Raw genomic sequence first — 15,861 nt, forward strand, 5'->3', positions numbered from 1 at the left:
AAACAAAACAACCCAACAACAAACTAAAACAGGGAAAAAGAACAGTGATGACATAATTGAAATAAATGCATAGTCCCCAGGAAATATCTTTCAAGGGGAGGATCTTCATCTGAATACCTAAATTCCAGTAGGTTTATTTTTAAGATAGTTATATTATTTCATAGACATAATTGACAAGATGATCTCTAGCATTTCTTGGACATACAAAGCTTAATATAGCAGAAAAAAGAGAAAATAGCAAATTTTCATGAGCTCAAAGATGACAAAATCACCCTCGGAAGTGTAAAGAATCATCATTGTTACTTTTACCAAGCAACAAATGTTTGCTCTAAGTGAATAATATCCACATAGATTTTATTTCATACATAAAAATGTGTTTATCTTTTTTTTAATGATGCTTTGACATTTGAGGGGGGTCTTGATAAACCGGGACAGACTGCCCTTGGAGAGCTAGACAGTTCCTCAAGATAGCAAACAAGTTGCCTGTGAGCATACCTTTGATATGCAAACCAACCAATTCAGAGCCAATACTCTGAACCACCTTTTCTCACTGGCTTTTACATTCTTCTGTCCTAATCACCCCAGGGCTAGGTACTGGACAAGTAGAGACAACTCTCAAGCCTGGAATCTTACAAAATTATTCAAACCATCTATTTTAGGCTTTCTCAAGTTTACCTACAATCCCTCCCCTATTCATTCCCATGGAAAACACAATAAAGGTTTTTGCCCTTGCTTTCCCTCAGCCCTCTGCCTCTGACTCCTGACTGACCCAAGTGCTTCCCCCGCTGGGGCTGTGTGGCCTGCCCTGCCTCCTGTTTCTAGAGATGTGTGAATATAAACTTCTTCCTTAGTGACAATCATTTCCACTTCTGGATGTCTTACCATATCTAAATAAAACCAAAATCCCACATAATTTTAGAACTAAAACATCTATAAACTATAAAATGAGGCAGAATTGATGAAGGAGCAGAAGGAAGACTGAAAACAAAGCATAAGCTGACACGCTGCAACCTCCCACACCCCGTGCTCCGGGTGGGACATGTCTGACCGTCTCCCAGGAATCTCCCACTATCTTAATGTCAATGCCTTGCTAGAGGGAAAAACGACCTTAACTTGACAATGGCAAGGCCTCTGGCATCTTGTAGGTCCTCCTTAGCATATGAAAGTTCTCCTGAAACCTCCCTTCTACTTACCTCCCCCAACCTCATAGTTTATAATCAGCCACCCCTCACAACCCCGGTGTAGCAGCTCTTTCTGCCCATGGGTCCTGGACCCGTGCTTTCATAAAATCACCTTTTTGCACTAAAGACGTCTCAAGAATTCTTTCTTGGCCGTCGGCTTCGAACCCTAATAACGTCTTTCCTACATCAGAATGATACAGCGAGAAGGAAACCATCTTCAGAAAGAGAAAGTTCTGGGATCAAAACTGAGACCCACCATTTACTGCATGATTTTGTGTCCCAGAATTCAGAAGGTTAGACTTTCAGGAAGTTATACTGTAAGTATATCACATATTATATGATACCTTCAGCCAGTCTGAGAGCACCCAATTTTCAAGGACATTAATATTCTGCTGTAAAACATTTAAATGCTCACACTAAACAAGATAAAGCAAAGACTTAAATAACCTCATGTCAGCTTAGTTCAGGTTTTGATGCCAAACAAATTACAAAAAGTCCTTAAAGCATTTTGGATTTTAGATCAGAGCCTTAATTTTCCTCACATGTAAACTAGGATTAAATGAAGTAAAGTACAGATCATGTCATTAGCATATAGAAAGCACCTAGAAAGTTCCTTCCCCCACCTCTATAAACTACAGACTTGAGGAAACAAATCATTTTCTTCATTTCTTCATTTAGGACACTTTCTGATATCCCCCCAAAATGACAGATAATAGGTTCTCCCATTAGTAACTGCCATGGCCGTAACAGAGGTGATTACTTCCATTTTATATAAATCATAGTTATTAATGAATTAGCTACTGCATTTAGGCGTGTAGACTAATTGCAGCAGGAAGACAACAGCAGACTTAGAATCACCTTATTAGCTGACGCACTTCTGGAACCATCCTCGCTGTTACTCAGCTGCTTCTCATGGAGCACTCAACACTTATTTGAACTGGTTATTCCTCCCAACCTCTCTGTGGAAGAAAGTAACTGTTTTCCTCAATCAACAAAGGGGATTTAGAATCAGAGCAAGTCCTTTTCCATTGGCCCTGTGCCAACACATAAGTAAATCACACCAGTCTCGGGGAAAAATGTTCCTTTGAGAGCTCTCCGTTCTAACAAACTCAACAATCCTCTCCTTTCCACTATTGTCCCCACTAGCAAAACATAAAATCCCAGAGTCATCTTGGACTTCACCCTCCTCTCTGCTCCCAACCATCAGCCATCCAAGCAAGCCGATTCATTTCCAAAGAACTCTTTCCCACACTTTCTATTTTCACAGCCACACACTGTAGTTTAAAAATTAGACTCTTTCAACAACCTTCTGACCTTACTTGATGCCTTCAGTCTTCCTTCTTCCAATCCATTCTAAAACAGCACTTTCATAGTACTTTTCTATTAATTTTAATCAAGCACTAGTGTAATCATGTCTTGACAGCTTAAACACACACACACACACACACACACACACACACACACACACACACACACACCCCTCTTCAATGGTTTGCCATTTCATAAAGAATGAAAATTAAATTCTGTTTGGTACTTTAGGTCTCTGTAAATATGAGCCAACATTAATTTGCGGTTTTAACTGATATTATCCATATCCTACACACCAGCCAAATTAGTCTGACACTCAAATGACTTATGTGCAAATTCTCTGCACTGTGCTCATGCCATTGCTTTATAGAACAACAGTAATTATTATAAAACAAAAATACCTATCATTTTTAAACTATCTGCTCTGCTGGGAGAAGCCAGATAGGAGAAAAATGTTTTGCATGAATTAGCTCTAAGTATCACAAAAACCCCGCAAAGGAAATAGTGTTACCTCATTGCTTTTACACAGGCTGGGAAAGCTAACATAAATGACTGAAACTGGGAAAGGTGGCTAATCTGTCAAGGCAGTGTTATGAACTAGATGTTTGTGCTCCCCCAAAATTTATTTGTTGAAGCCCTGATCCACAGAGTGATGGATCTGGGCCTTTGGGAGGTAATCAGGGTTATATGAAGTCATGCCCCTGGGCACCAAAACCTTCTAGGCAGCACTGAGACTCAAGGATTCTTACAAAGTGGTAATCAAACCCCACATACAGGAAGTTTCTTAGTCTCGAATCTGCAAGCCATTGAAGCAACATTTGACAAAATTATCAGGGAGAACGTGAAGTAGACGGGGATTCACAGATGTCACACTTGCCACAGATGGAATCACAGTGATTTGACATTAACATTAAGGTACATGAAAAACAACCAAAAAAAAAAAAAGAGCCTACCCTACATTTACTTATCAGTGTGTATGAATTTAATTTGCAATGCTGGTTCTAAAATCTTGAATATGATGCATTTTCTAAACAAGGTATACAGCCAAAATCAGATGAAATCTACGCCCAAGCCTCCAAGCACTAATTCTGTGCAAACTCAGTGCCTCTGGAAAGCACTCTATGATAAATTTAATTCCAGAATTAAATTCATATAGGAAAGCTGCCCATATTATTGATTTGGAAATCATCAGCCATTAAATCATTCATTTAGCTAAATAAATAATGATCAATTTTCTTCAGCTAGTCTCCATAAAAACCTTTTCATCAACTTTATTAAAAAATTCTGAAAAGTAAGATCATGTTGGGAAGTTTAATTTGTATTATGACCTCCTTGTGAACCAAAGTCAGGAGTCATATTTTTATAATTTTTTAATCTGGGTCATTTAACCTATATCACTTTTCAATTCTGCTGAGTTCCTGACAAAAGTCAAAGATATCTATTTCAGATAAGTTAGCATTATCAAGAGATATCTAACGTGACAGTATTTATGAACATGCATCATAAATTACAACCCCAAATGTAAAATAAAGGAATATTATTAAAATAACTTCTATATTTTAAGCAAAAATTCATTTTTAATATATACAAGGGTTCTGAAAGCTTTTCCCCACTCAATTAAACAAAATCGGAAAAAATTTTTAATGCTTTAATGGACTTGGATTTTTTCCCTTGGTGGAGTAGTAAAATCTGAGCGTCAGAAAAGACAATTTGAAGAAACACCAGGACTGAAAGGAAACACCTGCAGTCCCACTAAAATCGCACAGACACACTAAAAGAGCACACACACCCCTGGGCCTCGGATGGAGGCGCACAGCCTCCATCCCTTTCCCAGCAGCGAATGATGCGCGCACCATGCTCACTTTTATCAGCATGGAGAGACACTGCACCTGCCACACAGAAAACCCGAGCAGCCCGATAAACATGTTAGAAATAGACAGGACACTCAGGGTTTGACCCTCAGGTGGGAGAGCCCAGACACAGACGTCAAAGGTATAGATACATGGCTTTCTCCAGACTGTCAGGTGAGAGGCTCGGAAAGCAAGTGTGTCAGTTTGAAGAATAGACCTGATGGGTGGGGAGATGCTAGCAATGTTAAGTGAAACTTCCAAAGGGTCTGAACCACAGCTTAACAACTGAATTGCTTTAGGAACTCCAGAGAATATGTAATGCATGGGCCACAGTCCAGAGGTTCTGAAATACAGAACCTGGATCCCAGGATCCCAGGCTTCCATACTTCTTAAAAACTCCCTAAGGGGTTCTAATGTGAAACAAGGATGAATGACAGCAGCTGGCCTTGGAAACAAGGAAAAATGATAACTGGATCGGCTACAGCACACGAAGACTCCAAGAGCGTTAACACAGGCCAGGGACCAGTCTACGAAACGGTGCCCAAGAGGGGCCCATCGTCACCACTGGTGAGCAACAGTCCAGGGACAGAACCTACAAGCTGCTGCGCCCATTTTACAGATAACAAGGTAAAGAAAAACTAAATAATACTCTTCTGCTTGAAACCCCTACAGCTTTCAGTGGAAGGTTCATATAAAACGTTTAACTTAGCACACGAGGCCTTTCCTCTCTTCCCAGACTTGTGTTGCCTTGTTTCTTCACTGGTTGCCTACATATACTCTTCTTTCCAGGTATCAGAATAACCTACAAATCCCTGGAAAACTGTGATGTTCGCCATCTTTGCTTCTGTGAATTTTATTCCCTCTTCCAAAATATGCCCCTTCTCCCTCTCCCACCTCCCTCTCAATTCTCACCCACCCCAGTCTTTCTATCTACATTGCCCTTGTTCATCCTTCAAAACCCAGGTCAAGTATCACCAGCTCCAGGAAGACTCTTCAGACCCCTTTCCACTCTGCTGTCACATGTCTATGATCCCAGCGCCTCTTGCGTGGACTGTTACAGCCCTTACCATACACAGATTTGTCTGTCTCCTCACCCCAAGGGTAAGCCCTCTCAAGACAGGACCATGTCTTCTTTAACTTTACATTCCAAGTACAAGGACTCTGAAGGACCATTCCTTCAGTGAATAATGAACACATGGTGAGAAAAGGAACTAGAGGGCGCCTGGGTGGCTCAGTTGGTTAAGCGACTGCCTTCGGCTCAGGTCATGATCCTGGAGTCCCGGGATCGGGTCACGCATCGGGCTTCCTGCTCGGCAGGGAGTCTGCTTCTCCCTCTGACCCTCCTCCCTCTCATATGCTCTCTCTCTCTCTCATTCTTGCTCTCTCAAATAAATAAATAAAATTCTTTAAAAAAAAAAAAAAAAAAGAAAAGGAACTAGACTGGGATCCTCTGATTCATCTTCAGGTATGTCTCCCCTACTCCAACAGCTCCTGAGAAACACCTATTTGTTTCATGTTTCATGATCATTTGGATGCCTCATCATTTAGTTAGCAACTGTAGCAGAGATGGTCAAGTACCTAAAGACCCTATGGAAAGGGGAGGCCTAATAACCCAGAAATCTGTGCCTCACACAGGCCTTTCACTTTCTCCAAGAAAACAGCTCTGGAAAAATAGAAGAAGCCTTCATAAACTGAGAAATCATTCTGCGAAGGCATCCATCTCTGGGGCCTTTATAACTTGATGCCATTATCTTGCCTTTTTGCGAAGCAGGCCTTTTGTGTCAGAGGTGCTCACACTCACACATCTGTATGCTGCAAGCTAAATAATAGAAATATCGTGTGAATCAATGTTTCCAAACTTCTTGGGTATGATTTCAGGCATTATTATGCCAACCAGTGGGTGATACACTTCTACACCCAACCCACTATTTTCTTAAGGTCTTAGATTCTATCCGTGCAAACCATCTCAATAATCAATCATAGCTTGATCCATAAGCAAATAATTAAAGATAATTTATCTAGAAGCAGGTTTGAGGAACAAATGAGTGAAACAGAGGACATCTCCTATGTCTCTGCTACCTGCAGAATTTTACTGAGTATGGAAATGTCATGTGTGGTCAAATGAAAGGGGACTAAACCATAATTCCATTTTGAGGTGTTCTTCTCTTCAGGACAATTTTTCCTCCTCAGCACAAACTCCACCTTGCAAAAATGCTATCTTTAATAGATTGACAAGTTTTGAATAGAAAATACCAAACTAAACAACAACACTAGCAGGTTTTTGTTTCTTACTGTTAACTCCTTTTTTTGATTCGGGGTCTGACACAGCACCAAATGTGGACAATACTACCCACTGCAATGATCAGACAAAGCTGAATCTGAATTAAGTTCAACCAACCACTGGCTTTGTAACTAAAACAACAACAACAACAAAAACCACAATGACTTCATGTCTCTGAGATATGGGTCTTTATCTCTAAAATAGGAGTGATGGTAAATATCAGGTGGTCTGTTATTAAGATTAAGTAAGATACTGTACTAATAGCATTTGATATAGGTCTTCTCTTACTGTAGACAAAGTAAATGTTAGCTACAAATAAATGTCTATGGAATTGAAAAAAATAAAGCATAATTTAAAAAAGAAAAGTAGTAATAAAGAATAATTAAAAGGGTAAACAGCAATGCAACTATACTCTTCACGTATATTCAGCATTATTTGTAAGGTGTGCCATGAATTTAATAATAGCTTTTTGGAGGAGGAAAAAAAAAAAACAAATGTACTCATCAACTGTGAGATACCCTGATTTCAGAAATAAAGGTAAAAAAAAATGCATCTCAGAACTGAAGGAAAATGGTATACTTAGTAAAAACCTCTAGTATCCAAGAGGCCTGCACAGTAGATAGAAAAATGGTACTTGCTTCCCCTCTTCCCAACTACATATAACTATTGATTGAAAGAAGGATTATCCAAAAATGAGTGACAGGATCAGGTTTCTGGGAAAACGGCAGTTTTATTCCCCATATACATTTTCCCCAAATGTTATTCCATGCAGCAAAGTGCTCAGTTAAGACCACATCATCCAGGTTTACTGGCAGTGAGAGACAGCCAGAAATATCTAAGTGGAAGGCGTGGATAGGACTACCAAGGAGACTGTTTTTCCCCACTTCCTCTTTTCTCCTTACTGATGCCTGGAATATAGAGAGACAGCTGGAGCTCCAGCAGCCTTTATATCATGAGGTATTCACTAAAGATGCAGAGCACAGAGAGGGGGAACTGAAAAAAAAAAAAAAATAGTCAAGGAAACTATCCTGGAACCTTAAAAAGAAGTAAGGAGACTAAAAAGAAAAAAAACATACAAATGGAAAGGTATCTTTGGTGAGCTTACATACATTTAATTCTTTCCAAAAAATTCTACACAGAAAGATATGTGGCCACGCAGAAAATTCTTAAGATGAAATATACATGGGGGGGGCGGAGCAAGATGGCGGAGGAGAAGGAGACCTGGATTTCGTCTCCTCTCAGGAATTCAGCTGGATAGGGATCAAACCATTCTGAACACCTACAAACTCAACAGGAGATCAAAGAAAAGAAGAGCAACAACTCTCTGAACAGAAAAGCGACCACTTTCTGGAAGGTAGGACGTGCGGAGAAGTGAATCCGAGGCGATATTCGGGAGGACAGACAGCGGGGGAGGGGCCTCCGTCGGCCGCTTCTGGCAAGTGATAGAGCCGCGGAGCACAAAGTCGGAACTTTTAGAAGTCTGCTCCGCTGAGGGACGTCACTCTGGTGGCGAAGTGGGGGGTGGAACCCTCGCGGGACAGTGTGGTCTCAGGACCCTCGGGGTCACAGAAAGACCGGGGGTGCCTGAGTGCGGCAGAGCTCCCAGGTATCGGAGCAGGGAAGCCGGCTGCAGAGACGGAGCCCAGGCGCGGGCTCTCAGCTCGGGGTTGCCATAAACCATGATCCGCGACACAGTCGGGCCACTGCTCCTCCAGCAAGGACCCAACAAGCGGCAGATCCGGGGAGACTCACCTTCTTCCCCCGGGGAGGAGCGGCGCAGGAGCGCACCGCGGGGATCTGCTGGGCTTGGAGACTCCACCCGGGGTCGAGTGCCAGATAGAAAGGCGCGGTCACAGGCCGGGTGAGCGCGGAGTGCGGCGGGAGACCGGGGAGACGGGAGTGACTGACGGCTTTTCTCTGGGGGCTCGCTGAGGAGCGGGACCCCGAGTTCTCGGCTCCGCCGGGGCGGAGACTGGGAGGCCACCATTTTCACTCTCCGCCTCCAAAGCTGTACGGAGAGCTTGCAGGGAACAAAAGCTCCGGAGAGCAAACCGGAGCAGATTACTTAGCCCGGACCGGCAAGGGCGGGGCAATTTTGCCTCCGGCAAAGACATTTGAGAACCACGGCAACAGGCCCCTCCCCCAGAAGATCAGCGAGAACAGCCAGCCAAGACCAAGTTTACCGATCAATAAGAACGGCAGAACTCCAGCGCTAGGGGAATACTGCACATAGAATTCATGGCTTTTTTACCATGATTCTTTAGTCTTTCAAAGTTAATTATTTTTTTTAACTGTCCTTTTTTTCTTTTTTCCTTTTTTCTTTTTTTTTTTGAATTTTTCTTTTTCCCTTTTTCAACCAACATCTTATCAATCCCTTTTTTAAAAAAAAAACATTTTTATTTTTCATTTTTAAAGTCATATTCTATCCCTTCATAGTAGTTACCCGTATTTTTGGCATATATATATAAGTTGTTCTCTCTTTAAAATCTTGAGATAGTTTCTTCTAACAGATCAAAATATACTCTAAATCTCTAGTGTATGGTTTTTTTCTACTCCCCTGCCTGATCACATTCTCTCCCTTTTTTCTTTCTTTTTTTTTTTTTTTTTAATCCTCTTCTTTCTTTTTTCAAACAACTTATCAAATCCTTTTTAAAAATTTTTTATAATTTCCATCTTTACAGTCATATTCCATCCCTTCATCATATCAACCCTTATTTTTGTACATATATAAGTTTTTCTTTCTTTAAAATTTTGGGAGGGACTTTCTTTTAACAGACCAAAATACACCCAAAATCTAGTGTGTGGCACTGATCTATAATCCAGCCTGATCATATTTGATCACATTCTGTTTTTGTTTTGTTTTGTTTTGTTCTGCTTTTGTTTGTTTTTATCTTTATCTTTTTCTTTTTTCTTTTTTTCTTTCCTTTTCTTTTTTCTCTCTTTCCCTTTCTTTTCCCACTGCTTCAGGTCTTTTCTGATTTGTTTAGAGTATATTTTCTGGGGACGTTGTTACCCTTCTAGCATTTTGTTCTCTCATTAATCTATTCTCCTCTGCACAAAATGACAAGACGGAAAAAATCACCTCAACAAAAAGAACAAGAGGTAGTACTGACTGCCAGGGACCTACTCAATACGGACATTAGTACGATGTCAGATCTAGAGTTCAGAATCATCACTTTAAAGATACTAGCTGGGCTTGAAAAAAACATGGAAGTTATTAGAGAAACCCTTTCTGGAGAAGTAAAAGAACTAAAATCGAACCAAGTAGAAATCAAAAAGGCTATTAATGAGGTGCAATCAAATATGGGGGCGCTAACCGCTAGGATAAATGAGGCAGAAGAAAGAATCAGTGAGATAGAAGACCAAATGATGGAAAATAAAGAAGCTGAGAAAAAGAGAGATAAACAACTACTGGATCACGAGGGCAGAATTCGAGAGATAAACGATACCATAAGACGAAACAACATTAGAATAATTGGGATCCCAGAAGAAGAAGAAAGAGAGAGAGGTGCAGAAGGTATAATGGAGCAAATTATAGCAGAGAACTTCCCTAATTTGGGGAAGGAAACAGGCATCAAAATCCAGGAAGCACAGAGAACCCCTCTCAAAATCAATAAAAATAGGTCAACACCCCGACATCTAATAGTAAAACTTACGAGTCTCAGAGACAAAGAGAAAATCCTGAAAGCAGCTCGGGAGAAGAGATATGTAACCTACAATGGTAGAAACATTAGATTGGCAACAGACTTATCCACAGAGACCTGGCAGGCCAGAAAGGACTGGCAGGACATATTCAGAGCACTAAATGAGAAAAATATGCAGCCAAGAATACTATATCCAGCTAGGCTGTCATTGAAAATTGAAGGAGAGATAAAAAGCTTCCAGGACAAACAAAAACTAAAGGAATTTGCAAACACGAAACCAGCCCTACAACAAATATTGAAAGGGGTCCTCTAAGCAAAGAGAGAGCCTAAAAGCAACATAGACCAGAAAGGAACACAAACAATATACAGTAACAGTCACTTTACAGGCAATACAATGGCACTGAACTCCTATCTTTCAATAGTTACCCTGAATGTAAATGGGCTAAATGCCCCAATCAAAAGACACAGGCTATCAGATTGGATTAAAAAACAAGACCCATCGATATGCTGCCTGCAAGAGACTCATTTTAGACCCAAAGACACCCCCAGATTGAAAGTGAGGGGGTGGAAAACCATTTACCATGCTAATGGACACCAAAAGAAAGCTGGGGTGGCAATCCTTATATCAGACAAATTAGATTTTAAACCAAAGACTGTAATAAGAGATGAGGAAGGACACTATATCATACTTAAAGGGTCTATCCAACAAGAAGATCTAACAATTGTAAATATCTATGCCCCTAACATGGGAGCAGCCAATTATATAAGGCAATTAATAACAAAAGCAAAGAAACACATCGACAACAATACAATAATAGTGGGGGACTTTAACACCCCCCTCACTGAAATGGACAGATCGTCTAAGCAAAAGATCAACAAGGAAATAAAGACTTTAAATGACACACTGGACCAAATGGACTTCACAGACATATTCAGAACATTCCATCCCAAAGCAACGGAATACACATTCTTCTCTAGTGCCCATGGAACATTCTCCAGAATAGATCACATCCTAGGTCATAAATCAGGTCTCAACCGGTACCAGAAGATTGGGATCATCCCCTGCCTATTTTCAGACCACAATGCTTTGAAATTAGAACTCAATCACAAGAGGAAAGTCAGAAAGAACTCAAATACATGGAGGCTAAAGAGCATCCTACTGAAGAATGAATGGGTCAACCAGGAAATTAAAGAAGAATTAAAAAAATTCATGGAAACCAATGAAAATGAAAACACAACTATTCAAAATCTTTGGGATACAGCAAAGGCAGTCCTGAGAGGAAAGTATATAGCAATACAAGCCTTTCTCAAGAAACAAGAAAGGTCTCAAGTACACAACCTAACCCTACACCTAAAGGAGCTGGAGAAAGAACAGCAAATAAAGCCTAAACCCAGCAGGAGAAGAGAAATAATAAAGATCAGAGCAGAAATCAATGAAATAGAAACCAAAAGAACAGTAGAACAGATCAACGAAACTAGGAGCTGGTTCTTTGAAAGAATTAACAAGATTGATAAGCCCCTGGCCAGAATTATCAAAAAGAAAAGAGAAATGACCCAAATCAACAAAATCATGAATGAAAGAGGAGAGATCACAACTAACACCAAAGAAATACAAACAATTATAAGAACATATTATGAGCAACTCTATGCCAACAAATTAGATAACCTGGAAGTAATGGATGCATTCCTAGAGATGTATCAACTACCAAAACTGAACCAGGAAGAAATAGAACACCTGAACAGACCTATAACCACTAAGGAAATAGAAGCAGTCATCAAAAATCTCCCAAAACACAAAAGCCCAGGGCCAGATGGCTTCCCAGGGGAATTCTACCAAACATTTCAAGAAGAATTAATACCTATCCTTCTGAAACTGTTCCAAAAAATAGAAATGGAAGGAAAACTTCCAAACTCATTTTATGAGGCCAGCATTACCTTGATCCCAAAACCAGACAAAGACCCCATCAAAAAGGAGAATTACAGACCAATATCCCTGATGAACATGGATGCAAAAATTCTCACCAAAATACTAGCCAATAGGATCCAACAGTACATTAAAAGGATTATTCACCACGACCAAGTCGGATTTATCCCTGGGCTGCAAGGTTGGTTCAACATCCGCAAATCAATCAACGTGATACAATACATTAACAAAAGAAAGAACAAGAATCATATGATCCTCTCAATAGATGCAGAAAAAGCATTTGACAAAGTACAGCATCCTTTCTTGATCAAAACTCTTCAGAGTGTAGGGATAGAGGGTACATACCTCAATATCATAAAAGCCATCTATGAAAAACCTACAGCGAATATCATTCTCAATGGGGAAAAACTGAGAGCTTTCCCCCTAAGGTCAGGAACGCGGCAGGGATGTCCACTATCACCACTGCTATTCAACATAGTATTGGAAGTCCTAGCCACAGCAATCAGACAACAAAAAGAAATCAAAGGCATCCAAATTGGCAAAGAAGAAGTCAAACTCTCACTCTTTGCAGATGATATGATACTTTATGTGGAAAACCCCAAAGACTCCACCCCAAAACTGCTAGAACTCATACAGGAATTCAGTCAAGTGGCAGGATATAAAATCAATGCACAGAAGTCAGTGGCATTCCTATACACCAACAACAAGTCAGAAGAAAGAGAAATTAAGGAGTCGATCCCATTTACAATTGCACCCAAAACCATAAGATACCTAGGAATAAATCTAACCAAAGAGGCAAAGGATCTGTACTCAGAAAACTATAAAATACTCATGAAAGAAATTGAGGAAGACACAAAGAAATGGAAAAACGTTCCATGCTCATGGATTGGAAGAACAAATATTGTGAAGATGTCAATCCTACCTAGAGCAATCTACACATTCAATGCAATCCCCATCAAAATACCATCCACTTTCTTCAAAGAAATGGAACAAATAATCCTAAAATTTGTATGGAACCAGAAAAGACCCCGCATAGCCAGAGGAATGTTGAAAAAGAAAAGCAAAGCTGGCGGCATCACAATTCCGGACTTCCAGCTCTACTACAAAGCTGTCATCATCAAGACAGTATGGTACTGGCACAAAAACAGACACATAGATCAATGGAACAGAATAGAGAGCCCAGAAATGGACCCTCAACTCTATGGTCAACTCATCTTTGACAAAGCAGGAAAGAATGTCCAATGGAAAAAAGACAGTCTCTTCAACAAATGGTGTTGGGAAAATTGGACAGCCACATGCAGAAGAATGAAACTGGACCATTTCCTTACACCACACACAAAAATAGACTCCAAATGGTTGAAAGACCTCAATGTGAGACAGGAGTCCATCAAAATCCTAAAGGAGAACACAGGCAGCAACCTCTTCGACCTCAGCCGCAGCAACTTCTTCCTAGAAACATCGCCAAAGGCAAGGGAAGCAAGGGCAAAAATGAACTATTGGGACTTCATCAAGATCAAAAGCTTTTGCAAAGCAAAGGAAACAGTCAACAAAACCAAAAGACAACTGACAGAATGGGAGAAGATATTTGCAAATGACATATCAGATAAAGGGCTAGTATCCAAAATCTATAAAGAACTCATCAAACTCAACACCAAAAGAACAAAGAATCCAATCAAGAAATGGGCAGAAGACATGAACAGACATTTTTCCAAAGAAGACATCCAAATGGCCAACAGACACATGAAAAAGTGTTCAATATCGCTCGGCATCAGGGAAATCCAAATCAAAACCTCAATGAGATACCACCTCACACCAGTCAGAATGGCTAAAATTAACAAGTCAGGAAATGACAGATGTTGGCGGGGATGCGGAGAAAGGGGAACCCTCCTACACTGTTGGTGGGAATGCAAGCTGGTGCAGCCACTCTGGAAAACAGTGTGGAGGTTCCTCAAAAAGTTGAAAATAGAGCTACCATATGATCCAGCAATTGCACTACTGGGTATTTACCCCAAAGATACAAAAGTAGGGACCCGAAAGGCTACGTGCACCCCGATGTTTATAGCAGCAATGTCCACAATAGCCAAACTGTGGAAAGAGCCAAGATGTCCATCAACAGATGAATGGATAAAGAAGATGTGGTATATATATACAATGGAATATTATGCAGCCATCAAAAGGAATAAGATCTTGCCATTTGCAACGACGTGGATGGAACTGGAGGGTATTATGCTGAGCGAAATAAGTCAAACAGAGAAAGACATGTATCATATGACCTCACTGATATGAGGAATTCTTAATCTCAGGAAACAAACTGAGGGTTGCTGGAGTGGGGGGTGGGGTGGGAGGGATGGGGTGACTGGGTGATGGACACTGGGGAGGGTATGTGTTCTGGTAAGCGCTGTGAACTGTGCAAGACTGTTGAATCTCAGATCTGTACCTCTGAAACAAATAATGCAATATATGTTAAGAAAGAAAAAAAGAAGAAGAAGAATGTAGCAGGAGGGGAAGAATTAAGGGGGGGAAATCGGAGGGGGAGAAGAACCATGAGAGACGATGGACTCTGAAAAACAAACTGAGGGTTCTAGAGGGGAGGGGGTTGGGAGGATGGGTTAGCCTGGTGATGGGTATTGAGGAGGGCACGTTCTGCATGGAGCACTGGGTGTTATGCACAAACAATGAATCATGGAACACTATATCTAAAACTAATGATGTAATGTATGGGGATTAACATAACAATAAAAAAATTAAAAAAAAAAAAAAGATGAAATATACATCTACATTCTGTGAAGCAAATACTTAAGAGTTCTTAATTAACACATAAGATCAGAAACACCTGTAAGAATCACTTCAATTATGTCATACTTATCCTTTTAAATCCTCAATATTAGTAAGTATCCGGAAAACCGAAAGTACTCAAATAAATGTTTTAAATAAATGCATGATGGTGTCAAGTTATTCAGAATTACAAAACTTTATTATTGTTTTTCCCCACCCCCATTCACTCATCATTTTTCATTTATGGTTCCCCTAATAGGAGTTACACACTGTCAGGGAACTAGAACCTTCTTTCATACCTTCTGTTGTTGGAAATACCTCTTCCCCTTCAGTTTTGGTCTCGGCCAGCTTCCCAGTTCTTAACAATACCTCTGCAAAGCTTTCCACTGGAACATGCTGGTGGGGGTCATAGGTCACTGCAGACTAGACAGAAGCAGTTACACCTTTTAGCTGGTAACTTTTTCCTTTAAAGATATCCTTAGAACAGAATTACAGGATTTTATATCTTTTGATGATTCAAATTATAACTTCTCACTTACTAAAACATATTATTTTATATGTAAAGCTTGAAACAGATTTTAATCTCATAATATAATATATACAAATCACATAAAACCAGGTCGCCTAGATAGCTCGTCAGTTAAGCATCCAACTCTTGATTTCAGCTCAAGTCATGATCTCCAGGTTGTGAGATCGAGCCCAGCATTGGGCTCTGTGCTCAGCAGAAGTCGGCTTGAGATACTCTCTCTCCCTCCCCCCTCCCCCAACTCACTCCCTCTCTCTAAAATAAATAAAATAAATCTTTAAAAAATATATATATTAAAAAAAGTCACATAAAACCAGTGAGTAACATGAGAAAGAACGAAGCTAAAGAAGTAAATTTTCAGGAACATTTTCA

The 15,861-nt window shown here is 40.2% G+C and overlaps 1 protein-coding gene across 3 annotated transcripts in view; it reads right to left on the reverse strand.

Moving 5' to 3' along the window:
• Nucleotides 1–15,861, reverse strand: part of NBAS (NBAS subunit of NRZ tethering complex) — a 317,946-nt gene that overhangs the window by 115,487 nt on the left and 186,598 nt on the right. For all 3 annotated transcript variants that reach the window (XR_013441601.1, XM_078055983.1, XM_078055984.1), the window contains one exon: nt 15,263–15,386. Coding sequence is in view for 2 of the 3 variants with exons in the window: in XM_078055983.1 (XP_077912109.1) it covers nt 15,263–15,386 (124 nt within the window). In the remaining variant the exon portion in view is untranslated. The remainder of the gene's footprint in view (nt 1–15,262; nt 15,387–15,861) is intronic.

Source organism: Halichoerus grypus, chromosome 10, assembly GCF_964656455.1.
Source record: "Halichoerus grypus chromosome 10, mHalGry1.hap1.1, whole genome shotgun sequence".
NCBI classification, from domain to species: Eukaryota; Metazoa; Chordata; class Mammalia; order Carnivora; family Phocidae; genus Halichoerus; species Halichoerus grypus.